This window comes from Mobula birostris, chromosome 3, assembly GCF_030028105.1.
Source record: "Mobula birostris isolate sMobBir1 chromosome 3, sMobBir1.hap1, whole genome shotgun sequence".
NCBI lineage: Eukaryota > Metazoa > Chordata > Chondrichthyes > Myliobatiformes > Myliobatidae > Mobula > Mobula birostris.
Window position 1 is genome coordinate 170,805,776 of NC_092372.1, and position 26,702 is coordinate 170,832,477.

The window sequence follows — 26,702 nt, forward strand, 5'->3', positions numbered from 1 at the left end:
TGCTGGGCCCGTTTCACAATCCCAGTGGTGTTCCTGGACCAGGTGAGATTGTCCGAGATCTGCACCCCAAGGAACTTGATGTTTTCCACTCTCTCCACTGTGGAGCCACTGATGCTGAGGGATGTGTGCTCAGGCTGAGACCGTCTGAAATCGACAATCATCTCCTTGGTTTTGGTGACATTAAGCATCAAGTTGTTATCCCTGCACCAGCTCTCTAGGTGTTTGACCTCCTCCCTGTACATAGTTTCATCATTTTTGCTGACGAGCCCCACCACCGTGGTATCATCTGCAAATTTAATGATCAGGTTCTCCTTGAATCTGGCTGCACAGTCATGTGTTAGCAGCGTAAACAGCAATGGGCTAAGCACACAGCCTTGTGGGGATCCAGTGCTCAGTGTGATGGAGTCAGAGATGTTCCTGCCAACACAGACTGACTGTGGTCTCTCTGTCAAGAAATCCAGAATCCAGCGACACATGGCAGTGCTAAGGCCAAGCAGCGACAGTTTCTCCACTAGTCTCTGCAGGATGATGGTATTGAATGCTGAACTGAAATCAATGTACAGGATTCTGGCATAAGTGTCTTTGTTGTCCAAGTGAGAGGGAACTGTGTGCAGTGTGGTGGATATTGTGTCCTCCGTAGAGCGATTTGGACGATAAGCAAACTGCAGAGGATCCAGTGATGAGGGGAGGCTGGCTGTGACATGAGGCTTGACAAGCCATTCAGAACATTTCATCACTAGGGGGTCAGGGCAACGGGACGGTAATCATTCAGACAGGCTACAACTGATTTCTTTGTTACAGGGATGATTGTGGAGGTTTTGAAGCATCTGGGGACAATAGCTTAACTAAGGGAGATGTTGAAAATGTCTGTCAGGACATCTGCTAATACATCAGCACATTCCTTGAGCACACGTTCAGGGATGTTGTCGGGACCTCCCGCTTTTTGTGGGTTGACCCTGGCAAGGGTCCTCCATGTTTGCTCTGGATTACCACTTTGCCTTTCTGTACAGAAGGGAGACACAAACTCATTCCCTTCTGGGTAGCCGCTGAGTATTTAGACAGACTATCCCCTGTTCACCCCGTAGCGCCACCCATCACGTAGTCCCTGGTCCTTGCGCCAAACCTCCCCCTACTCTAGTGGCTCAAATGTTCCCCGATTTCTCTTCCAGCTCCATCTCTTCCACCTTGAGAGGATCTGACACTGCTAAGTGCCGCGACATCAGCGACCCTCCAGGGCTTGCCGGCCAGGAGTTCAGGCCTGCTCTAGCCTACTCAGCCACCCCTTAAAACTGCGGGTGGGGGTCTATAACTTGATCTGAGGTTTCAACAGTGCGTTCATGCGCTCAGTCAGCCCTGCCTTCTGTGGGTGGTAGGGGATGTGTAACACCCACAGAATAGACCTGAACTTGTATCCACTTTGGTCATTTGTCAGGAAAATGAGTTGGGGTCCCGACAGCAGCCCATGTGTACACTCTTAGGCAGGGTCAGGCCAAGGGTTGATTCGCAGCTGGAGCACTTACAAATTTCTCTGAATCCAAAAGTGTGATGAGGTTAAAGAAACAACGAATAGTAAGGGAAATTTTCCAATTGGCATTAAAGTACAGAGCAGGATCGGAGTTTTCGCTGCATTTTACTAATGAGTGGCAATTCTACCCTCCTGCAACAGAAGAAACAAACATGCTAAGATGGGAGTCCTGAAGAAGGGCCTCGGCCCGAAATGTCGACTATCTAGTCATGTCCATAGATGCTGCCTGACCTGCTGAGTTCCCCCAGCATTTCAGAGCGATTCTGAGACCGGAGTCCCTGTTCCGCTGGGGCGGAAGCTGACGCAACGGCGGAGGCGGTGATGCGGCGTGTGAATGAGTTCCGGTGCAGGCGGGCGTTTGTGCGGTGCGGCGCTGCGCTCGGGCAGTCGCTGGACACCCATTAATGTCATAGCCGTCGGGTGGAGGGAGCGGCCGACCGGAAAGCGCAGCGCCTCCTTCAGCCGGTAAGCTTTCGGCGGGGTAGTTCAGCTCTGACCGGGTTGTGACGGTATATCGGCGTTCGGGAAAGAGGAGGGTGGTGGCAGGTAGGTACCAGAGACGCAACCCTCTTCCTTTCCGCCGACTGACGCTTGCGTTCGCTTCGCTGCATTTTAGAAGGCAAAATGGCGTCTCCCCGCCTGCGTCGACGGGTTGTCGGGGTAGGGTGGGGGCGAGGGAGAGACAGACGGGGGAAGATTGTTGAGGGGTGGGCGGGGTTTGACTGGGGCTAGTGGCACTGCTGTGGTCGGGAGTCCAGGCCGCTTTCAGGGCCGGCTTCCTCGATGTTGCCTTGGGCCCCAATGTTTTTGTTGCAAGGTAGGAATGACGTCAGCGGCGCAACTGGAGCCAAGATCTTTTTCTTGGTTTCAATTTTACTTATTAATTTACACTTCGACTGGGTTGGGGGGGGGGGGAATCCATAAACGAGTGAGAACAGTGTTGCTATTCCAGTGAGCCAGAGATCTACAAATGTTTCAATGCACGTCCTTAACCAGTTCAACGCAAGTAATTAAACAAAAGTAAATAAACGCTAGTCGCACAGAAAATCAAGTGACTTTATCGTTTGGCATATTTTAAACCTATTCGCGAGTTATCGGTGAGATATCTTAATTTCATTAAAAGGATAGTGACGTTCAAACTCTTGGAATGAATAAATTAACTGCCCTAGCGTATTGAAGTAAAACTGTCCGACTTAGTTCAATTTATGTGCTGTGCAGTTTGTGATGAGAATTAGATAGATGGCGTGGATGTGGTTTCTTGGTATGTTGACTGGCAACGTTGAGTGAATGAAAGCTAGAAACCTGAAAATGCTGGAAGCAATAATTATGTTCTAGTCATAAACATCAATCGTTTCTATCAATCAGCACTAAGGTAACTTTGATGTCTAAAGTTCTTTGATTTACTTCTAATGAATTAATCGAAACTTTGTGGAAGCTCATAATCAGCCAATTTCTTGTTTTTTAGTGATCTTGTAAATGGCCATAACTTAATGCACTATCTTCATTTTTGCAGATTTTTTTAAGTGTTGAATTAGTATAAGAATGATTTTTTTTGGCTCTATGGCTCTGGTTTTCAATTAAATTCATTATAGAATATTAACCATAACAGAATCAACTTCTATATTCAATCAGTGTGCAAAAGACAACATTGCAAATACAAAAAGAAAAAAAAATAAATTTAGCAATAAATATCGATAACATGAGATTAAGAGTCCTTGAAAGAGAGTCCATAGGTTGTGGGAACACTTCAAGTGAAGTTATCCCCTTTGCTTCAAATGAACCTGGTGGTGTAAGTCCTGAGGCTCCTGTACCACCTTCCTGATGGCAGCAGCAAGAAGAGAGCATATTCTGGAAGGTGGGAGTCTTTGACAATGGATGCTGCTTTCCTATGACACAATAGTGTATAGATGTGCTCGATGCTGAGAAGGGCTTTCCCATACTGCCCAGTCCATCACAGGTAAAGCCCTCCCACCATTGAGCATAACCTACATGGACCGCTGTTGCAGGAAAGCAGCATCCATCGGCAACAACCCCCACCATCCAATCCATGCTGTCTTCTTGCTGCTGCCATCGGGAAGGATGTTCAGGACCCATACCAGCAGGTTCAGGTACATTTATTACCCCTCAACCAGTAGCTTCTTGTACTAGAGGGGATAACTTCACTCAGCATCACTCATTTCATCATTGAACTGATCACACAACCTGTGGACTCAATTTTCAGACTCTATCCCATTTTCTCAATATTTATTATTTTTTTCTCTTTTGTGTTTGTATAGTTTGTCTTTTGCACATTGGGTGTCCTGTTGGGTGTGGTGTTTCATTAATTCTGCTTTTTGTATCTACTCTGCCTAAAAGAAAATGAATCTGAGTTGTATATGGTGACATATATGCACATTGATAATACCCTTACTTTGATTTTTGAAGGGTTCTGTGAGCAGTGGAACAGATTATTCCCTTAAACTTGTAATAAAGTATCCATGGGCCATTTGTCAAATTTGAATTGTGGCAGGGTGTTAAGTAGTGATGGATACTGGGGCTAGTTCTCAAATCTCAGTCAGTGTATATGCAGCCTTGTCGTGCTGCTCTGGTGGGTCATAATAGTCATGAAGTGGATTCTTGTCCAGTATCTCATCTCAAGTTTTTCTCATCATTGCTTAAAATGTTTCTTTACGTAACTTCATTAAACTGCCAGGAACAATTTGTCTTGCCTTTCTTACAGTAAGCATTTTGCTATAGGTCTAACCGCATGTATTTGGTGAAATTCCCTCTCAATACTGGGAAGGCCGAAGGCATATACAACCTCAGGTTCAATTCACACACTCGATTCCTCCATCACTGACTCTGCCGCCCTCCCTGGATACATCTAAAACTGAATATCAGTGTTATGTTTGACTGAACTGTGGACTATGACATCACCAAGATATGTTTCCACCTTGAAAATTTGTCCCACCTTTATCCTGATTCGTCATTTGCTCTGGAAACCTGTTTATGCTAATGCTTCCTCCGCACTTATTTAATCCTTTGGCCCTCTGGCTACCTTTTAATTTCCTGCTGTTAGAGGAGATCATTAAAAAAAATAGTAGGTGTAAACCATTCAGCCTCTTGAGCCTGGTCTGCCATTCAATATGATCTGCACTTGGGCAAATTTCTTCTGTGTCTTTCTTACTTTCAGAAATCAGTTCCCTGATCTTTCAAAAAATCTTACTTTAGATAATTCCATTGATCTAACCTTAACAAACCTTGGGTTAAAAAATTCTGGAACTGCCCCATTCTGTAAAAAGTTGTTCCCATGCAATTTAGTTTTAAATTATCACTGATTTCTGCCCACCCCCAACACCCCCCCCCCACCTATCTTATAACAATTTTCCCACATTCAGGATTCTCCTAGTGGAAACATCCAGACATTAATCTCTTGTCCTATAAACTCTCTGTCTAGCTATTTGCTCAAGCTTAAATTTGATCATTGCATCATTGGTAATAGGGCATTGGCTAGAATAATCAAATATTTTTGTGGCTTCATAAGCCTTGTTAATTAGCAATTTTATGAAGTACTTGGTTTACCAGTATTATTACTGAATTTTTAAAATATCTATTTTAAAAAAACTGTGGAAGTGTGATTGAATCAAAGTAAAATGTAATGGAGCTATGTGGTTGTCTTGTATTTTATAGCATATTAAACACTTGCGCTAACTTCCACTATTTAATTTTTTTTTATTTTAAATTTTGACTGTGAATGGTTATATTTTAAAACAAATTGAAGAGCATCAATTTCAGATAAATATCACATTAATTACTGGATTTCATGCATCTTCATTCTCGTACTGCTGCAGTTGGAGGTTCCCACCTGCTTCAAAAAGGTGTCAATCATACCTGTGCCCAAGAAGAGCAACGTGCCCAGTTGCATTCACATCTAATGTATAATGAAGTACTTAGAGAGTCAGTCATATCTAGATTAACTCCTGCCTGTACAAGGAACTGGACCTGCAGCAGTTTGCCTACACCACTATAAGTCTACAGCTCATGTCACCTCATTGGATCTTCACTCAGCCTTGGATCACCTGGACAACAGTAACACCTACAATCTTTTGTTTATTGATTACAGCTCAGCGTTCGTTCAACACTATTAATCAAGCCTCAAACCCTGGGCGTCTATACCCCCTTATGCAACTGGATCCTTAACTTGCTCATCAGGAGACCACAGTCATTGCAGATCAGAAATAACATCTCCTTCTTGCTGTCAGTCAATGTCGGCACACCTCAAGGATGGGTGCTTAGCCCATTGCTCTACCCTCTCCATACCCATGATATGTGTGGCTAGGCACAGCTCAAACACCATCTATAAATTTTTCAATTACACCACTGTTGTTAAAATCTCAAGTGGTGACAAGGAGGCATACAGGAGTGAGATGGATCAGCTGCTTCAGTTGTGTTGTAACAATAATCTTGGTCAAGAAGACCAAGAAATTGATTGTGGACTTCAGAAAAGTGAAGTCCAGGAAACCTGTCCTCATCGAGGAATGGAAAGGGTATGCAGTTTCATGTTCTAGGGTGTCAGCATCTCTGAGGATCTATCCTTGACCAACATTGATACAATTATGAAGAAGCCATGTCAGCAGTTATATTTTAGAAGTTTGAGGAGACTTGATATGTCACCAAAGACTAAGAAATTTCTACAGATGTTCTGTAGAGCTCATTCCGATTGGTTGTATCCCCATCTAGATATGGAGGAGCCACTGCATAGGATCGGAAAAAGCTGCAAATAGCTGCAAACTCAGCCAGCTCCATCATGTGCACTGGACTCCCCGCATTGAGGACATCATCAAACAGCGATTCTTCAGAAAGGCAGCTTCCATGATTAAAGATCCCTATCAGCCAGGACACGCTCTCTTAATACTACCATCAGAGAGGAAGTGCAGGAACCTGAAGTCACACTCAGTTTTTTTAGAAACAACTCCTTCCCCTTTGCCATCAGATTTTTGAATGGATAATGAACCAACCCAAAAACACCATCTTACTATTTTTGCTCTCTTTTAGTACTAATATATATGTAATTTGTGTATTTTTAATTATTGTACTGTATTGCAAATATTGCAAATTTTCAGCAGATCACAATGTTTTAATGTATGTAGCTGATAATATTGGTTAATACTTTATTTATAACTATTCAAAAGTTATTTTGAATAGTTAGATAATTGAAAATAATTGTCTTGAAGGATCTAGCCAGGCAAGATCCGGTATTCCAGAACTAAATATCTTTGCATGGTGATCCAACAATATTGTATTTGATGCTGTATTAGCTATAGAGGCCTAGAGGCTCGAAAATAGTTACATCCCGACACGCGGGACAGAAGCATGGTCGCATTGTTCATTCCAGGGACCAGCTGCTTGCGCTAATGCTGGCCAGTTTAGCGAGCAGAGCAGCGGACACCCCTGCTGAAATCTGGAGGAAAACACACAGAGAATGCAGAGGGGGAGCACAAAGGTGAGGAAAGAGGACCGGGTCGAGACAACAGAGACTTATGGAGAAGAGGAGTTCAGTGGGTAATAAAATGGACGAGTTCACGGCGCTAGCCAGGCATCAGAGAACATTTCGGGAGTGCAGTGTTATGTGTTTCACTGGAACGGGGCTGCACAAGGACATACCCGATCAAAACTTCACCATGGACAGCTTCCAGACCATTCTGGCTGACCGGAAGTGCACTGAGATCGGTAAGCGTAAAGGAGTTGGGTGCTTACTGTTCTGGTTAACAACAGATGGTGCAATCCGGGTCATATTACGATCGAGGAACGTGTTTGTAGACCCGATATTGAGCTTTTTACTGTTGGACTTCAGCCACATTCTACTGAGATACAACACTGGGCGGCACTGGAGGTCGTTCCTGGCTGTGGCCATCGAACTTGCAACTGCTCCCATGGAGGGTCAGACACCCTGAGCCAATAGACTGGTCCTGGACTTCTTTCCATCTGGCATAGCTTGCATTTTGTTGTTTGATTGTTTGTGGTTTTTGTATTGCTATATTTATGCTCTGTTCTTGGTGCGGCTATAACGAAACCCAATTTCCCTCAGGATCAATAAAGTATATCTACCTATCTATCTATCTATCTATCTATCTGATGATCCAACAACTTTGGTTCTAATGTGGCAGCTGGGGCCTTTAACTTCACTTGAAAATTCTGGTTTCAATAAAAACAGTTAAGAAATTGTAATCACAGCAAAGTGATTAATTCTTTACCCTGGTTTGAAATTTTCAAATCAGAAGATTAAAATCTTGATTTTAAAAAAATCTAATTTAATACTTCCTAGAAGCTGTTGTCTTCAACAAATAAACTTTTCCCCCTGAAGTTATATAATGCTGACAGTTTTCTAGTAGCTTGCCTTATAATCTGCTTATTGTTGATGTATCCTAGTATTTATCTCTTTAATATCTTTAGGCAAAGGTCAGTGGTGTCTAACATTAAGATTTGTGACTAACTTTAAAGTCAAGTTTCATGGTTATAATTCAAACCTTTTAAAATGTTAACAGAATTATTCTTTCAAAGTATCACCTTTGGTCATGTTGGATTGACTGATTTCTTTTGAAAACCTTTTTTATGTAAAGTATGTAGCAGATGGAGGTCAGAATGGAAAAGTGGGAAGTGATGGACTTTGGAAGGTTAAACGAAGGCAGAGTACAGGGTTAATGGAAGGATTCTTGGCGTAGAGGAACAGAGGGATCTTGGGATCCACACTCATAGATCCTGCAAAGCTACCACACAGTTTGATAGGATGTTTAAGAAGGCATATGGTACTTTGGCCTTCATTAGTTGGGGAAGTTGAGTTCAAGAACTGCAAGGAGATGTTGCAGTTCAAGAAAAATTGTTAGACCACTTGGAATATTGTGTTCAGTTCTGGTGCCTCATTATAGGAAGGATGTGGATGCTTTAGAGAGGGTGCAGAGGAGATTTACCAGGATGCTGCTTGGATTAGAGAGCATGTCTTATGAAAATTGATGACTAAGCTGGTGCTTTTCTCTTTCGATTGACAGAGTTGGCTGAAGAGTTTTTCCTAGTGCAGAAATAGCTTATAAGAGGGGCATAATTTTAATGTGATTGGAAGAATGTATAGGGGGAATGTCAGGTACATATTTCACACAGTGGAAGTGTGTGGAATGTGCTGCTGGGGTGGTGGTAGAGGCAGATACATCAGAGACATTTGAGTCTTAGGTACATGGATAAAAGTAAAATGGATGACTGTGGGTGGGAGGGGTTAGATTGGTTTTAAAAGGTCAACACAACATTGTGGGCTGAAGGGTCTGTACTGCTCTGTTCTAAAAGTAGCATGTCATAGCATTTATCAAGATTGGGCCAGTATTCACATCAATTTATTCAGATTCACTTAAGAGTTTTTTTGCTTTGCATGGCCTAATCGATTTTTCCGATTATGACCATAAACACGTTTAGTAATAAATAATGAGTTGGGTCTACTAAGCATTTAGTATTAGAATATACTCCATGAGTCAAGACCATGATAAGGTTAAAAATAAAAACATGGGACATAAACTTTACAACCGGAAATAGGCTGAATTGTTAGCTCTCAAAAATGTTAGTTTGTTATTTGTACGACTAATTTGTATTAAAGAAAGCATATGCTTAAAACATTGATGTCTATGTCTTGTTTAACTAGGCAGCAATATTATACAAACAATTAAATTCCACCAGATTTGAAAACTATACAAGGGACTTTGGGAATTAAAGAATCTAAGACTATCAAAATTAATACAATGTATTTCATTAAGTTTGCTACATCGTGAATATAGAGCATTTTTTTTTAAATTGTTGGTGTCGTAACAGTAAGTTGTTAGCTGGTGTAATCTTGCATCTGTTCCAGCATATTGTATTTTAAGCAGATTTTTTGCAGGTCAACATAATAAGCACCTAACATAAATATAATTGTACTTAGTATTTTTAGAAACTGAAAAGCACACCACTAAATAAATGAGGTGGTTTGGTATAAAATTGTTCAGAATCTTAAAGTACTGCAGTTGATTCAGTAATGAGGGGAGGGAGAGGAGTGTGCATGAGGAAGGTGGAATTGCTAGTGATGACATTTCATAATACAATCGGCCCTCTTTATCCGCGAGGGATTGGTTCCAGGACCCCTCGTGGATACCAAAATACATGGATGCTCAAGTCCCTTATTCAACCTGTCTCAATGCGGTGGACCTTAAGACCCAGTGGAACCCCGGACCTTATTTAACCTGTCTCAGTGTGGTAGGCATTAGGACCTGGCAGCGGATCTCTGAATCCACAGTGTTTCTGTTCACGAAAATAATCGCGATTGAAAATAAAGTGGAAATAATAAAAGCAGTCAGAAAGAGGTGAAACGCCATTGGTCTTTGAAAAAGCGTTGGGCTACAGTCGGTCAACGGTGGGAACAATTTTAAAGGATAAGATGAGAAAGGCCCTGCCCGATTAAAGCTACAATTATTACTAAACAACGCAGTGGTTTAATTATTGGGTTTTGGGTTTTTGACCCTCCCATTAATCCGGCAGGGATAGAGAGCGTGCTCGGGAGCGGTCTGTCACTGGATCGAACTTGGGAAATTCTGTTCCCGAGCCCGGCGCTGAAACATATGTTTCTTTAAGTATTTTATATGCTTAGAAAGGTAAAATATATACTATATACTAAGACAAACGTTTGACTAACTGACGTTAAATAATACCAGATGTACCTGTTCCGACTTAGTAAGAGAACTTCCAGTTTTTTTTTGATCCCGATCCATGATAACCTAACGCACATCCTCCTGTATACTTTAAATCATTTCTAGATTACTTATAATACCAAATACAATGTAAATGCTATGTATAAATAGTTGGTATACTGCATTGTTTGGGGAATAATGACAAGGGAAAAAAAAGCCTCTACATGCTTGAACAGCAAGTGCTGGAAGAGTACTTCCCGGTTTTCTCGATTCGCGGTTGGTTGAATTCGCGCATGCGAAACTCGCAGATGAGCAGGGCCAACTGTAGTTGCTTTTGGGTGGGGAATGCAGTAGTCTGAAGGTTACAAGTTGGGATTCAGTAAATATGAATAGATCTCTGACAAATACATACAAGGTGCTAGAAGAGCCTAGTAGGCCAGGCAGCATCGATGAAAAGGAATAAATTGTCAACATCTTGGCACAGAACATCAACTATTCCTTTCCATGGATCTTGTTTGACCTGCTGATTGCCAGCATTTTGTAGATATTATTCAGGATTTCCAGCATCTCGTGTCTCAGACAAATACATAATGCATTTTTTAAAAAACATATCATTAGATCTTGTATCCAAAAATTGAATGCTTGGATATTAGGGTTTGAGATTATGTTATCATTTGGGTAACTGTGAATTTGATTTTTTTAATATACCTTGAGGTTTCTTTCTGCATCAAAATTGGAACTTAAGAAATACACTTATTTCAAAGCTGACTTTCATCAAGTTGGTTAAAGCCAGTGAGTGTCCACTTTGAAAAAGGGTCATATTGTTCTCCCTACTGCACAAGATGGTGCAACTGTCAAACAAGTAACTGAATTCTCTAGAATAGTTTTTAGAAACATCTTCCATGTAAGCCAAGGTTGCCAAGCAAATGTTCTTTGGAAATAATGAATTGCTTTCTTCTTTTCCATCTTATCCTTTCTAATTTAGCTTTTAGGATTTTAAATTTTTGACATCTTTACTCTTCAATTACTTTCAGAAAATAATAAGAACAGTTATTGATGGTCTTTTGACCCATTTAAAATAAGTGAATAATTGAAGTTGTCTTTTGGGAGATGAATAAGAGAAAAACATCTTGGTAGCAGGGAAATAATTTGGCTTGACTTTTATCTGTCTGGGTTTAGGGCCTGTTAAGTGCTTTGGGTTTGGGATTGTCCTCATCAAAAAACAACCTGTTGTGTATTCCCTGTAATAGATTTTTAGAGTAATTTTCATACTTTTCATATTTTGCTGCAGCACCGGGGCAACTTGTTTATCTCCTCAATCCAGCAAAACCGTAAGATTGAAATGTGAAATAGTAATTGATTTAATTGTTTGCCATTATTTCATAAAATGTCCTGTTTTCTCTTGTAGCCTGAAACTAATAAAACGAGGATTGAATACTAGTTTGGAATAAGCGATTCTGGTGACAAATTAGGACATGGCAAATCGGGGAGGTGCAGTGAGGCCCAATGGACTAGCTGCTGCTAACAAAATCTGCCAGTTCAAGCTAGTTCTACTTGGAGAATCTGCTGTTGGAAAATCTAGTTTAGTACTTCGCTTTGTGAAGGGACAATTCCATGAATACCAAGAGAGTACTATTGGTGGTGAGTTTGTTTTGCCTTTTTAGAATTATATTCAAATAATCAATAGTTTCGGTTCTGTATTTCTATTGTGTTCCATGTGGTACAGATTGATCACGGCTTATCTGAAAACCTCCAAAATCCAAAATTTTTTTTTGGTGCACTGATATAATGGCCCAATTGGAAAATTCCACAAGATGTGGGAAGGTTCCCAGGTGATAAGCAGGTCTGCACACCATGGACAGTTCTGAGAAGTGACCTCTCATACCTTGAGTAGGGTCCTGTTGGTACGATCTAACAGAAGAGTATGGTATTGGAGCAACCACCATCTACGTCTTCGAGAAACAAACAGACAAATGGTTAAAATTTACACTGAAAGTGGTGGACAGAACTTAAAGAAAAATAGAAAAAAACACACTGCATACAGCGTAAGATTAAGATCTCGATCCTGCATTGAAAGTAAATTCGTCACTATCAGTGTGATCATATGCTGTTTAACGATATACTTATGAAACAAGCAAAGATATGTAATTATGACAATGGTATGTAATAATTTTTACTTTTAAGTACGTATGTATGTGATGAACAAGTCTAAGTGAAAGACTGTTTACGGTAGTACATAAATTTGGAATTGGGAATGATGGTGATGCCAAACAGCCACTGACTGTCTGCCTGAATTGCTGAAGTACTGACAGCTTCTCTTTCTGATGGTTCAATAAACGTTATTGTTTCATGCACAAAATTACTTAAAATATTATATAAAATTACCATCAGTATATGTGTAAGCTGTATGTGTAATGTAAATGGATTTCATATTTAGACTAGGGTCTCATCCCCAAGCATTTTGGATAAGGGGTGCTCAATCTGTATACATTATTTTCCACCCTCTTGCAGATTGTCACACAATTTTCATAAGGGAGTTTCAAAAAGTTAAGAACTTTCTTAAGCATATTTCCAGCTATTTTATTGCTCAACAAAATTACAGCTTTGGCTGGAAGAATTCTAGTTTTTTCATTGTGAAAATAAGACTGCAAATAAGCTCACGCTAAGCAGCTAAATTAATAAATGATCAAACTTAATTGTTAAAACATTGTTGCTTTTGTGCAGGAGAAATTGTTGCTTTCTTGATTTAGAACTCCTACTTCAGAGATAATCTATTCTAAATGGAAATTAATGCTTCATTTGGCAGGACATGTTTAGGTGTAGGATGGTGGGAAAGCAGGAAATAAAAAGGCTCGGGCTTCTCCAGTGATTGCATTGGGAAAGTGCTGTCACTATTAGCTCACTACTGAAGAACTACTTGTATACCAGACTTTTACTGATAACAAGATCTTCTATCTCCTGCTTCAGATCCTCAATGCTGCATGGTCTTGTTTCTACCTCTTCTGAGAACTGCTGTTCTTGTTTTTCACTTCTACCTCGTGGATTCCTTCACTGACCATTACCTTATCTGTATTTCCATTAAGCATCATTTTTCCTTTCTCCCCATTTCACCTTAAAATTGTTTTTTTCCCTCTCCCCTACTTTATCTATGCTACTATGCTGTTCTTGACATGTCTATGAACAGTTGACATCATTGCAATTAAACTATTGTCCATCCATCCTTCATTGTTAACTTTTACAATAACCAATATTGAAAACTTTTCTTGGATTACTCATTCTTACCACTTCCATTGTCTGGATGACTAAGAATGTCGAACTAAATGTCTTCATTCAAACTTTTTTCCTATTTCTACAAAATCAGAACACTGTGGCCAAAGCTATAAATCATACTAGACAACGGGGTGACCCGTTGGGGTACCCTTTGAGAGAAGGGTAGTGCAGTCTGATGTGACCAGAATGAACATTAAATTTTCCTGAATGCTATTAGTATCGCTTTGCTTTGGAAACTGAAGTAGAAAACCTCAGTTTATTAAAGAAGAACGACACATAGCAAAGCAAATATGAAGGACACTTTTGATGGCATCATTTCTGGTTTATCTGCCACTCTTGTGCCTCTCGTTGTCATTCTGGAGACGTGCAGCCCTTTCATCCCCCATCTCTTCATCTCTTCTGCTGTTTGTTTGTCTCTGGTCCTGGAGTCATGCATGCCTCTCCTCCTCTGTCTTCTTCTCTCATCTTTTTTTGTCCTGACTCTTTGATCCTGGAGTCGTGCGGCCCTGGCCTCATCCGATTTGTGTTCTGTCCCTCTCCTTGCTGCTTCCCAATGACGTCTGGCGTCATCTCTTGATCATAATGTCCCCCTTCCCTTTCCATGCAGCATAATTAGGCTGACCTTTTTTTTTACCTTAATGCTGGATAGAAGATACGAAGCAGTAACACCAAAGGATGCTGATTATTATTGATGATGTGGTTGGTGCTCTCCTAAATGGACGTGATATAGTCACCTCTGTGTTTTGACTGCAGCAAAGGGTTTTATGGGTGTCTTGGAATACGTCATTACAATAAGATTTAATTATCTCTCATTGATGGGTGGCAGTTAGATCTGTCCCAATTCTGCACATGCTGATGGCGATTAGCAGAATGTGACCCCTGGAAATAGAGCTGCCCTGCCCTTGCGCTCCGGTACGTGTCGCTGCTGAGGCTGGCCGTGCGCATGCGTTGGGCTGTTGCATCTCGATTTCCATGATGGCGAATTGGCTCTCGGGTTAAATGGGAGCCTGTTGATTTTTGCGAATGAGCAATTTTATATGAATATATAACTCTGAACTTTGCCTGCATTCTGTAAGTTAGCGCATTTTAATTCGATTTAGCCAAAAAAAAGTGCCGCTGTAATGCACAGTTTGCGCTAATTGGAGGTGACAAACAGACAGAGCATGAGGGTTTTAGTAGCATATAGATATTTTGTGATTGTGCCATTTGTCCTGTTTCAAACTCTCATCCTAAGTAAAATTAACCACTTTATTCAATATTTTAGGCTTTAAACATATAAATCCTTTTTTTTTTACTATGATGGCCTAGCTCTGGAATTGGCTGCGAGTTTTACATCATTGCAGAATATTGGTACGGTAAATAAATTATCAATAGATAGTTTTATGCTATCTTAGAATCCAAAAAATAGCAGTCTGTCTTTTCCCTCTCTACCTTGTATGCATTTGTAGCATGGAAATACAAAATGAACAAAATAAACATGTTCAAAATGAAGCTTTTTAAGCCAAGCATTAAGTGCATTAATTACCTAATCTAATTATAAAGTGTAGTGTATGTCCATTGTAGGAAGCTATTGTTTGACCAAAGGAGAGTTATTGTCTATACAGACTAGCACAACGGTAATTTTTTAAAAAAGTATGATTTTTGTATCTTTGTGCTAGGAAGAAAAATCAGGATGTGCAGTATTCAATTCAGGTAAAGTTTATGACACAGGCAGGTGTTATAAAGTCCACGATGTCTGTGTTCATTGACTGAGGATTCAACAACTTAATTTCTTTTTCCAATACATTATACATAACTGCAAATCATGTCACTTGAAGTACACATCAGCCTTGTGGTATATGTAGACTTAAGAACTGGGCTGCACTGATGCAATGCTCAATATGAAAGTGGACAGAATATTTAAAATAGTGACTGAGAGAAAGGGGAGAGATTTCATATGTGTAGGATATCCTACGTATGTGTAAGTCAGGTGTCAAATCTTAATGACTTGGATAGAGTGCTGAAAGAATTTCTTGGCTGGTGTATCTAGAATGAGCCATGGTCTCAAAATGACAAACATAAAATAATCTGCAGATGCTGTTGTCAAAGGAACATTCACAATGCGCTGGAGGAACTCAGCAGGTCAGTCAGCATCAGTTGAAAAGATTAGTCGACATTTTGGGCCGAAACCCTTTGTCAGGACTGAAGGAAGAACTTTGGAGAGGGTTTGAAGAATGCTGGTAGTTAAAAAAAACAGTAATTTGAAAGACAAAAGGGTGGGGAGGGGAAGCAGGGAGGTGATTGGCAGGAGAACAATAGTAGAAGGAGGCGGAACTATGAGGGAGGTGATGTGAAATAGGGATAGAGGAAGGGAGGGGGAGGGAATTACTGGAAGTTGGAGAATTCTATGTTCATACCAAGGGGCTGGAGACTACCTAGACGGTATATGAGATGTTGCTTCTCCAACCTGAGTTTAGCCTCATCATGGCAGTAGAGGAGGCCATGTATGGACATATCTGAATGGGAATAGGAAGCAGAGTTGAAGTGGGTGGCTACCAGGAAATCCTGCCTGTTGTGGCGGACGGAGTGGAGGTGCTTGACGAAGCGGTCTCCCAATCTGCGTCGGGTCTCAAAATGACAAGTCAGGCATGGGAAGAAATTTGTTTAGATGCACAAGGGAATTCTTTATCTAAGACGCGGGGGAGGCTCAGTTCCTAACTATATTCAAGATGTTTAGGTAATAAGAGAATGCGGGGGGGGGGGGGTGGAATACAGGGTTAATACAAGAAAGTGGCACTCAGCTTAAAAAAAAGTACAGGATCTTATTAAATGGACAGCCAATGGCCAACTCCATTTTTTTTTTGTTCAAATGTCTACCAGCTGCAGCACTCACTCATTACAAAATAAGTGCACTTCTATCTCTTGCTGACCAGTAACTTCAGAATCAGGTTTATTATCACTGTCATATGAGTATATTATGAAATTTGTTATTTTGTGGCAGCAGTACTGTGTAAGACAAAAATTACTATGGGTTACAAAAAATAAATAGTTCAAAAGAGAAATAGCAAGTGTGGGTTTTGTGGACCTTTCAGAAATCTGATTACAGAAGGGAAGAAGCTCTTTCTGAAAACATCGTTTGTGGGTTTTCAGGCTCATGTACCTCCTTCCCACCGGTAGTAATGAGAAGGGGACATGCCCTGGATGGTAAAGTTCCTTTAATGATGGATGCCACTGCCCTGAGGCTCTCATGATTATCCTCAATGGTGGAAGGATTGTGCCAAGATGGAGCTGGCTGAGTTTGCAATCCTCTGATCCTGTGCATTGGAGTCTCCATGCCAGGTGGTAATGCAGTCAGTCAGAATGTTCTCCACTGTACATATGTAGAAATTTGCTAGAGGCTTTGACACACCAAATATCCTCAAATTCCTAATAAGCTGGAGCCACTATCATGACTTTTTCTTGTTTGAATCATTCTGTTGGGCCCAGAATAAATCATCTGAGATATTTATTGACACTTGGGAACTAGAAGCTGTTCACCCTTTTCAGCACTTACCCCTCAATGAGCACTGCTGTATATTTTCCTGATTTGTTCTTCCTGAAGTCCACAGTCAGCTGCTGAGTCTTGCTGACATTGAGTGTAAAGTTGTTGCAACACCACTCAACCAGCCGATATATCCCACTTTTTAGATGGTGATGAGATGAATTCTGCCAACAATAGTGGTGTCATAGGCAAATTAATAGATAGTGTTTGAGCTGCGCCTTAACCACACAGTCATGAGTGTAGAGAGTAGAGCAGTGGGCTAAGCATGCAACCATGAGGTGCACCTGTGTTGACTGCCAGCGATGAGGAGGTTACTACCAGTCTGCACTGGTTGTGGTGTCTGGACAAGGAAGTCAAGGATTCAGTTGCAGATGGATGTACTGATGCCCAGGTTTTTAAGCTTATTGATCAGTACTCTCCACTCCATCCTTATTTGCTTATGGAGACTCAAGACTGCAGATAGCATCTATAGAGGGAAATGAACAATTAACCTTTCAAGCTGAGGCCATTCATTGAGACTGAAAAGAAAGGACAAAAGCTAGTGGGTAGGGGGATGAGTAGCGCAAGATGGCAGGTGACAGGTGAATCCTGTGAGGGGCAAGTACGTAGGTGGGGGTGGAATGGAAATGATATGAAAAGCTTGGAGGTAATAGGTGAAAAAGGCAAAGGGTTGATCAAGATAGACTCTGGTAGTACAGGACGGTAGACCATTGAATAAGAAGCAGATGAGGAACCAGAGGGAGGGTGTGGGTGATGAGCGATATAGGGAAAAGAAGTGGTAAAGGAGCCAGAGGGATAAGGGAAAACAGTGGCAGGTGAGGGGGAAATGGAGGAGGGGGGGGAGTAGTTATGGAAGTTGGAGAAATCGGTGTTGATGCTGTCAGGTTGGAGACTACCAAATGGAGTATGACGTGTTGTTCCTCTAATCTGCATCCTGCTTCAACTTTGGCAATAAAGGAGGTTCTGGACTGCCATGTCAGTGTGGGATTGAGAAGTGGAATTAAAATGGCAGGGCAATGGAAGATCCTGTCTGTTATGGCAGGTGGATGAAGATGCTTGATGAAGCACTTTGTCCTGTCCTATATCCTCCATAAGCAATAAGCAGCTTTCAGTGAATTAGTGTGCAAAAGGATTTGAGGTATCTTGGTAAATAGCAACCTTTTGGGATTGACACGCTGTTAGTTGAATAGTAGTTAATTTATGTGGCATAATCTTGCTGTTTTAAGCCAAGAACACTCAAAATACCCACCTCTGCTACTCCACAAGTGACATTGCTGCTGTTTTGAACCTAAATAGTATGATGCCTTCTCCAGGTTTTTCTGAACTCAAGCTGCACAAAGTTACCTTCCAAGGTTTCCATTTCCATTTACAACCACCAATGAACTCTTCTCAGCAGTCCGTGGAATTGTGAATTACTTGTTCCTGCTTGAGTTTCCTAGAGCTGAAGTTCCTAAAGGTGGTGTGGTATTTGCAAATTTGCTGTGGGTGGTCAATTTTGGAGAGGTGCATTTTTTCTGTTGTTTTATGCTGGGTTTTCATGAGCTGCCTGTGAATTGACATCAGGTTTCTCCTTCTCTATTTTGAATAGTTGCAGCCTATGGATTTCTGTACTTGGTAGGGATATTGTACTTTGGAAATCTTTGAGGAAAAAAATTAGTTACCTTTTCTATAATAGATTTCAAATAGTTCCTGTTTCATTTGGCATTTGGATCAGGTTTATTTTCACCATCTTATGTGAAATCTGTTGTTCTGCACTAACAGTACAGTGCTAAAGGCATACAATTACTATAAATTACAAAATAAATGTAGAGAACAATTAATGGAATTAAAATGTTGCATTCATGAACTGTTCATAAATCTGATGAAGAAGAAAAAGTTCTGAACCATTAGGGTTAGGTTCACAAGCTCCTGTGCTACCTCGTTGATGGTGGTAACAAGAAGAGGGTATGTCCCAGATGGTGAGGGTCCTTTGTGATAGATACTGCCTCTTGAAGACGTCCTTGATAGTGGGGAGGGTTGTGTCCGTAATGAATCTGACTCTGTCTACACACTTGGCAGCCTCTTGCAATCCTGTGCATTGAAACCTCCATATCAGGCTGTAATGCAACCAGTCAGAATACTCTTCACAGTACATCTATAGAAACTTGCAAGAGTCTTTGAATACCAAACCTCCTCAAATTCCTAATGGCGTAGAGCTTCTGGTGTGCCGTTTTCATGGGCACCAGACCTGTGGCACCTCAAGCTTCCATACCTCTTGCCCAATGGCTGCTGCTGCAAAAAAGATGTCATGACCTAGGTGGCAGGGATCTTTGTTGGATGTTGCTGCCTTGAAGCAATGCCTCCTATAAAGACTACAGATGGGAGGGTGGGTGAAGGATGTGCATGTGGTGTATTGGGCTGAATCAAACTTTATGCTTTCTCAAAGCTCCAGCACATCCTTTTAATGTCTATATGCTCAAGCTTTTCAGTCCGTTGTAAGTCATCCCTACAATCGGCAAGATCATTTTCCATAGTGAATACTGAAGCAAAGTATTCATTAAGTACCTCTGCTATCTCCTCTGGTTCCATACACACTTTTCCACTGTCACATTTGATTGGTCCTATTTTCTAGTGTCTTATCCTCTTGCTCTTCACATACTTGTAGAACACCTTAGGGTTTTCCTTAATCCTGCTCACCAAGGCGTTCTCATGGTCCCTTCTGGTTCTCCTCATTTCATTCTTAAGCTCCTTCCTGCTAGCCTTATAATCTTCTAGATATCTATCATTACATAGTTTTTTGAACCTTTCGTAAGCTTTTCTTCTTGACTTGATTTTCAATTGTACACTACGGTTCCTGTACCTTACTATCCTTTCCCTTCCTCATTGGAACGTACCTATGCAGGACGCCACGCAAATATCCCCTGAACATTTGCCACATTTCTGCTGTACATTTCACTAGAACATCTGTTCCAAAATTATGCTTCCAAGTTCCTGCCTGATAGCTTCATATTTCCCCTTACTCCAATTAAACGCTTTCCTAACTTGTCTGTACCTATCCCTCTCCAATGCTATGGTAAAGGAGATAGAATTGTGATCACAATCTCCGAAATGCTCTCCCACTGAGAAATCTGACACCTGACGAGGTTCATTTCCCAATACCACATCAAGTACAGCCTCTCCTCTTGTAGGCTTATTTACATATTGTGTCAGGAAACCTTCCTGAACACACCTAACAAACTCCACCCCATCTACCACCCCTTGCTGTAGGGAGATGCCAATCGATATTCGGGAAATTAAAATCTCCCACCACAACAACCCTGTTGTTATTACTCCTTTCCAGAATCAGTCTCCCTATCTGTTCCTGGATGTCCCTGTTACTATTGGGAGGTCTATATATAAAAAAAACACCCATTAGTGTTATTGACCCCGTCCTGTTTCTAACTTCCACCACAGAGACTCAGTAGACAATCCCTCCATGACTTCCTCCTTTTTTGCAGCTGTGACACTACCTCTGATCAGCAATACCACGCCCCACTTCTTTTGCCTCCCTCCCTGTCCTTGAAACATCTGAAGCCTGGCACCCAAAGTAACCATTCCTGCCCCTGAGCCATCCAAGTACTGATAGCTCCAAGTACTGATCCACGCTCTAAGCTCCTCTGCTTTGTTCATGATGCTTCTTGCATTAAAGTAGACTCATCTCAAACCATTGGTCTGAGCACATCCCTGCTTTAACACCTGCCTATCCTCCCTCTCGCACTGTCTACAAGCTTTCTATATTTGTGAACCAACCACTCCAGTCTCTTCAGTTCGGTTCCTACCCCCCAGCAATTCTAGTTTAAACTCTCCCCTATGGCCTAGCAAACCTCCCTGGCAGGATATTGGTCCCCCTCGGTTTCAAGTGCAACCCGTCCTTTTTGTACAGGTCATGCCTGTCCCAAAAGAGGTCCTAATGATCCAGAAATTTGAAGCTCTGCTGCCAGCTTTAATCTCTCAGCCTCACATTTATCCTCCACCTCACTCTATTCCTATACGCACTGTCACGTAGCACAGTCAGTAATCCCAAGATTACTACCTTTGTGGTCCTGCTTCTCAACTTCCTTCCTAACTCCCTGTAGTCTGTTTTCAGGACCTCCTCCCTTTTCCTTCCTATGTCGTTGGTACCAGTATATACCACAACCTTTGGCTGTTCACCTTCCCGCTTCAGGATATCGTGGGCTCGATCAGAAATATCCCGGAACCTGGCACCTGGGAGGCAAGCTACCATTCATGTTCCTTTCCTGCATCCACAGAATCGCCTGTCTGACCCCCTAACTATAGAGCCCCCTATTACTGCTGCCTTTTTTTCCCTACCCTTCTGAGCCACAAGGCCAGACTCTGTGCCAGAGGTGCAGCCACTGTTGTTTCCCCCAGGTAGGCCGTCCTCCCCAACAGTACTCAAACAAGAGTACTTATTGTTGAAGGGGACAGCCACAGGGGTACTTCTCTAGTATCTGACTCTTACCCTTCCCTCTCCTGACTGTTACCCACTTATCTGTTTCTCGAGGCTCCGGTGTGACTTCTTCCCTATAGTTCCTCTCTATCACCTCCTCAATTTCCCTGACCAGACAAAGGTCATCGAGCTACATCTCCAGTTCCATAACCCGTTCCCTAAGGAGCTGCCTAATGCACCTGGCGCAGATGTGGCCTTCCGGGAGTCTGGGAGTCTCCCGGACTTTCCACATCTGACACGCAGTACCGAACACCAGCCTCACAGACATATTTCCTGTTTCTGTTCTTCACAATAACTGACCTCTCCTTGACCTGTTATCGCCTAAGCCCAGTTGAGCTAAAGCCCTCCTACTGTCTTCCTCTACTCTGACACCCACTTGATAAAGCTGTCTTAAACTCTTCCCGCTGGTCTAACTCGCTGATATCCATGCATTATGGTAAAAGAAAACTTTTTCTGTTGCAAAGAGCTGCCCGAAACAAGCAAAGGCCAAGATGTATTTAATATATTGTCTTCAAATGTGGAAACAAAAGGTCTGTCTTGGAGGAACTGTGTTGGCATCTGTACTGATGGTGCCCAATCAATGGTTGGCTCCATGAGAGGTTTTGTTTCTCTTGTTAAAATAAAAAGAAAATTGTGACATTGTCACAACACACTGCTTTCTTCACAGAGAGGTACTGATCTCAAAAATTCTTGGAGGTGAAATGAAAAATGTTCTGGATGATGCTACAGAAATGGTTAATTTTATTAAACAAAGACCATTTTCCTCAAGAATGTTTAAGATACTGTCAGACAAACTGGGCAAAGAACACACTAATCTGCTACATACAGAAATCCGGTGGCTTGGAGTTTTCGACAGGCTGTTTGAACTGAAAGGTGAATTGCAGAAGTACCTTGAAGAAAGTAGGAGGCCAGATTTTGCAGAGTGCTTTGAAAATGAAAAATGGCTGCAGAAACTACCGTACTTATTTTTCATCATATGAACCAGTTGAACAAGTCTCTGCAAAGCCCTGGAGAAAATGTTTTGACTTCAAGTAACAAAATTCTTGGATTTAAAAGGAAACTGAGTCTTTGGGGGGAAAAAAATCATGTTGCAAAAAGAAATCTTGAAATATTTCCACTACTGCTTGGATTTGAGAGAGAGAAAGGATCAGAAAGTCTCGAGTCTTATTAAAAACCACCTGGTAGAACTGCAGAACAAAATTGAATAGTAGTATTCCTCCCTTTCAACACAAAAGTATGACTGGGGTAGGATCCTTTCTCTGAAGCTTCTGTTCAGCTTGAGAACTTGGCTTTGAGAGAAGAGGAAGAACTTTGTGAGATGCAGTCTGATCACGCACTCAAGATGAGATTTAGTGAACTGTCCCTGGACAAGTTCTGGATTTCTGTGAAAGAAGAGTATCTTCTCATTCATAGGAAAGCAATGAACATTTTGCTGCAAGTTTGAACTCCTTACATGTGTGAGCAAGCTTTTTCTTGTTTAACAAGCATCAAGAGCAAGGATAGAGATCATCCCATTTCAGTTGAAGGTGAAATCCGTGTGTGCTTATCTCAAGTTTGACCCAGAATTGAGTATTTGTGCAGCAAAGAAAAAAAAACAAGCACAAGTTTTACATGCTAGGCCTATATTTGAGCCTGATCATGTCACTTGGTAAGAGAAGGTGTTTCTCTTTCAAAGTCTTGTATAAAGTTGTCTTGGGCTATATTTTCATTCCTGTTGCTTTGGCTTCTGGTTTTCAGTATACTATTCAACATTGTCACTAAATTTTCATGTGGTAAATAGCATTAATTAAAATCAATTTATAACCTTTTTATAAATTAAATCCACCGAGCCTACCTTTAGAACAATTAAATCCCATTTTGGCTTAAGTTAGTTATTTAACAAATTTATTGTGTTTGCTTTATGAGTTTTTTAAATTTATGAAAGGGAAAGAGATTAATCTCAAGATAAGTAAGCTAAGCTTAACTACCTGTTTCTTTTTCATGGCTAAACATTCATTCTCTACTCAAAAGAGCATTGACAATTATTTTTGGATTATTATACCTACAAAGTATTGAGTCCACAAATGTACTATGAGCTGTAGATATAATAATTTTACGCAGGACTTCCTTGAGATCTGCAAATTATTTCAAGGGTTCCTCCAGGGCAAAAAGGTTGAGAAAGGCTGCTCTAAGCAATGTACTTTTAGATTAACATAATGATTTACAGATCTCACAATCGCCTGAAAGTATCAGCAGACCAGGCAAGTACGACACCTTTAAGTGGACGAAGGTTCATTGCCATGCCTGGAAGCAAGGCAGGAGGGGGCGACTACAAGCCGGGCTGAAACGCAAAGGGATGAGTCCTCCTCTGCCCAGCACTTGTTGGCAAATGTGCAGTCATTGAAGAACAAAACTGAGGACCTGAGGGCAAGATCATTGTATCGGAGAGAATGAGGGCTTTTGGTATTCTATGTCTGACCAAGATGTGGCTTTTTCTGGGCATGCTTGATACAGCAATCAGATGCGAAGGCTTCTTAATTTACAGAATGGACCGAACTGCTGATTCGGAAAAGGCAAAAGGATGAGGTGTGTGTTTCATGATAAACTCCGAAGTGCTCCATACAGGAAGAGGCAAAAAAGCAAAGCTCCAGAGATTAGGACAACAAAGAAGTGGTCACAGGAGGCAGGGGAACAGCTGTGGGATTGCTTCAAGTCATTGGACTGGGCCTTGGGGTCCTGAATGAGAACACTATGGTTTTAACAGCCTTTGTTAAAACAGCTGTAGATTGGTGTGTCTCCACAAAATCATTCAGAGTCTTCCCCAGTCAGAAGCCATGGTTGAAACATGAGATCCAAAATCTGCTGAGAACCACATCAGGGGCATTCAAGTCTGGTGATCACGAAAGTTACAAGAGGTTTGGGTAAAATCGCCAGAAAACTATCTCATGGGCAAAGTGGCAATTCCGGATGAAAGTTGAATCAATGAAGGTTTCTCAACAGTTGTGGCAGGGCTTGAATACTATCACCTCTTATAAAGTTAAAGTAAGCAACATAGGTGACATTAGGACTTTGCTTCCAGATGAGCTCAATGCCATCTCTGCTCGCTTTGACTGTCAAAACATGGAGGAACCATCCTGACATCCCACGTCCCCCAGTGATCCTATAATTTCAGTCTCTGGAGTTGATGAAAGCTTGTGCCAACCAACTGGTAGGAGTATTCAAGGACATTTTCAACTTCTCATTGCTACAGTCGGAAGTGGCCACCTGCTTCAGAAAGACAATCATTATACCAGTGCCCAAGAAGAGTAATGTGAGCTGCCTTAATGACCATCACCCAGTAGCACTTTCATCTACGGTGATGAAATACTTCAAAAGGTTGGTCATGGCTAGAATGAACTCCTGCCTCAGCAAGGACTTGCAATTTGCCTATCTCCACAATAGGTCTATGGCAGACACAATCTCAATGGCTCTCCTGATGGCCTTGGATCACCTGGACAATACAAACATCCTATGTCAGGATGCTGTTCGTTGAATATAGCTCGGTGTTTAACACCATCATTCCCACAATTCTGATCAATAAGTTACAGAACCTGGGCACCTCTGCAATTGGATCCTCTACTTCATAACCGGAAGAACATAGTCCCTGCAGATTGGTGGTAATATATCCTCCTCGCTGATGATCAACACCGACACACCTCGAAGGTGTGTGCTTAGCCCACTGCTCTATTCTCTCTTTACCAATGACTTCGTGGCTAGCTCAAATGCCATCTATAAATTTGCCGAAGATACAAACATCGTTGGTAGAATCTCAGATGGAGATGAAAGGGTGTACAGAAGTGAGATATGCCAGTGGTGTCGCAGCAACAACCTTGCACTTGTTGTCAGTAAAATGAAAGAGCTAATTGTGGACTTCAGGAAGGGTAAGATGAGGGAACATGAACCAATCCTCAGAGAGATAAGCTATAAAAAAAAAGGCAAGACACTGACTATAATTCATTAGGAGTTTGAAGAGATTTGGTTTGTCACATAAAAGACTTGGAAACTTCTATAGATGTACCATGGAGAGTGTTCTATCAGGGTGTATCACTGTCTAGTCTGGGGGTTGGTGGTTGGCAGCTACTGCAGAAAACCAAAAGAAGCTACAGAACGTCGTAAAATTAGTCAATTCCGTCTTGGGTACTAGCCTCTGTCGTACTCAAGGCATTTTCAAGGAGTGGTGCCTCAGAAAGGCGACGTCCATTATTAAGGACCCCTCCATCACCGAGGGCATGCCCTCTTGAAGTTACATTCAGGAAGAAGGTACAGAAGCCTAAAGACACACAGTCAGCGGTTCAGGAACAGCTTCTTCCCCTCTGCCATCTGATTCCTAAATGGGCATTGAACCCATGAACACTACCTCACTTTTTAATATATATTTTTGTTTTTGCACTATTCTTAATTATTCAGTATACATATTACTTTTTTCTGTCTCTCTCGCTCTCTCTACCATGTATTGCATTGTACTGCTGCTGCTAAGTTAAATTTCATGACACATGCCAGTGCTAATAAACCTGATTCTGATGTGTGAGCAGCTTTCAGGGAGATGAACCCAAGAAAAGCATCTGGCCCTTATGGTGTACCTGGCCAAGTACTAAAAACCTGTGCTGATCAACTGTCTGATCTGTTCACTGAAATCTTTAATCTCTTGCTTTGACAGGGCGTGATACCCACTTGTTTCAAGCAGGCTTCAATTATACTGGTGCCCAAGAAGAGCGTGGTGACCTGCCTCAATGATCATTATCCAGTCGCACTTTCGTCAGCAACCTCTCAAAACACTTCACACTGTGGATGTAACGTATCAACTCCTGCCTGAGAAGTGACTTAGATCTACTCCAATTGCCTGCTGGAGCAACAGCTCCACAGCAGATGCTGTCTCAGTGGCTGTTCATTCAACCCTGGAACATGTGGACAGCAAAGATGCGTACATTAGAATGTTCTTTAATGACCACAGCTCAGCATTCAATACCATCATCCCCTCAAAACTAATCAATAAGTTCCAAGACCTAGGCCTCAATACTTTCTTGTCCAGTTGGATCCTGGATTTCCTCACTTGCAGTCAGTTCGCATTGGCAACAACATCTCCACGATCTCCATTAGTACAAGGCTGTGTGTTTAGTCCCCTGCTCTACTACTAATGACTGTGTGGCTAAGCACAGCTGCAATGCCACATGCAAGTTTGCTGATGATGCCACTGTTGAAGCTGAATCAAAGGTGCTGATG

General features: G+C 41.6%; 1 protein-coding gene across 3 annotated transcripts in view; it reads left to right on the forward strand.

Annotated features, from left to right (window-relative positions):
* The first annotated feature begins 1,855 nt into the window (after positions 1–1,855).
* LOC140195412 (ras-related protein Rab-5A) overlaps positions 1,856–26,702 on the forward strand; it is a 57,448-nt gene continuing 32,601 nt past the window's right edge. The window contains exons 1-2 of one of the 3 annotated variants that reach the window (XM_072253665.1): positions 1,856–1,990; positions 11,615–11,847. In XM_072253665.1, the coding sequence (XP_072109766.1) occupies positions 11,682–11,847 (166 nt within the window). In that variant the 5' untranslated portion in view covers positions 1,856–1,990; positions 11,615–11,681. Of the gene's footprint in view, positions 2,072–2,318; positions 2,343–11,614; positions 11,848–26,702 lie in introns of those variants that run through there. The other 2 variants (XM_072253667.1, XM_072253668.1) reach the window with 2 other exon arrangements.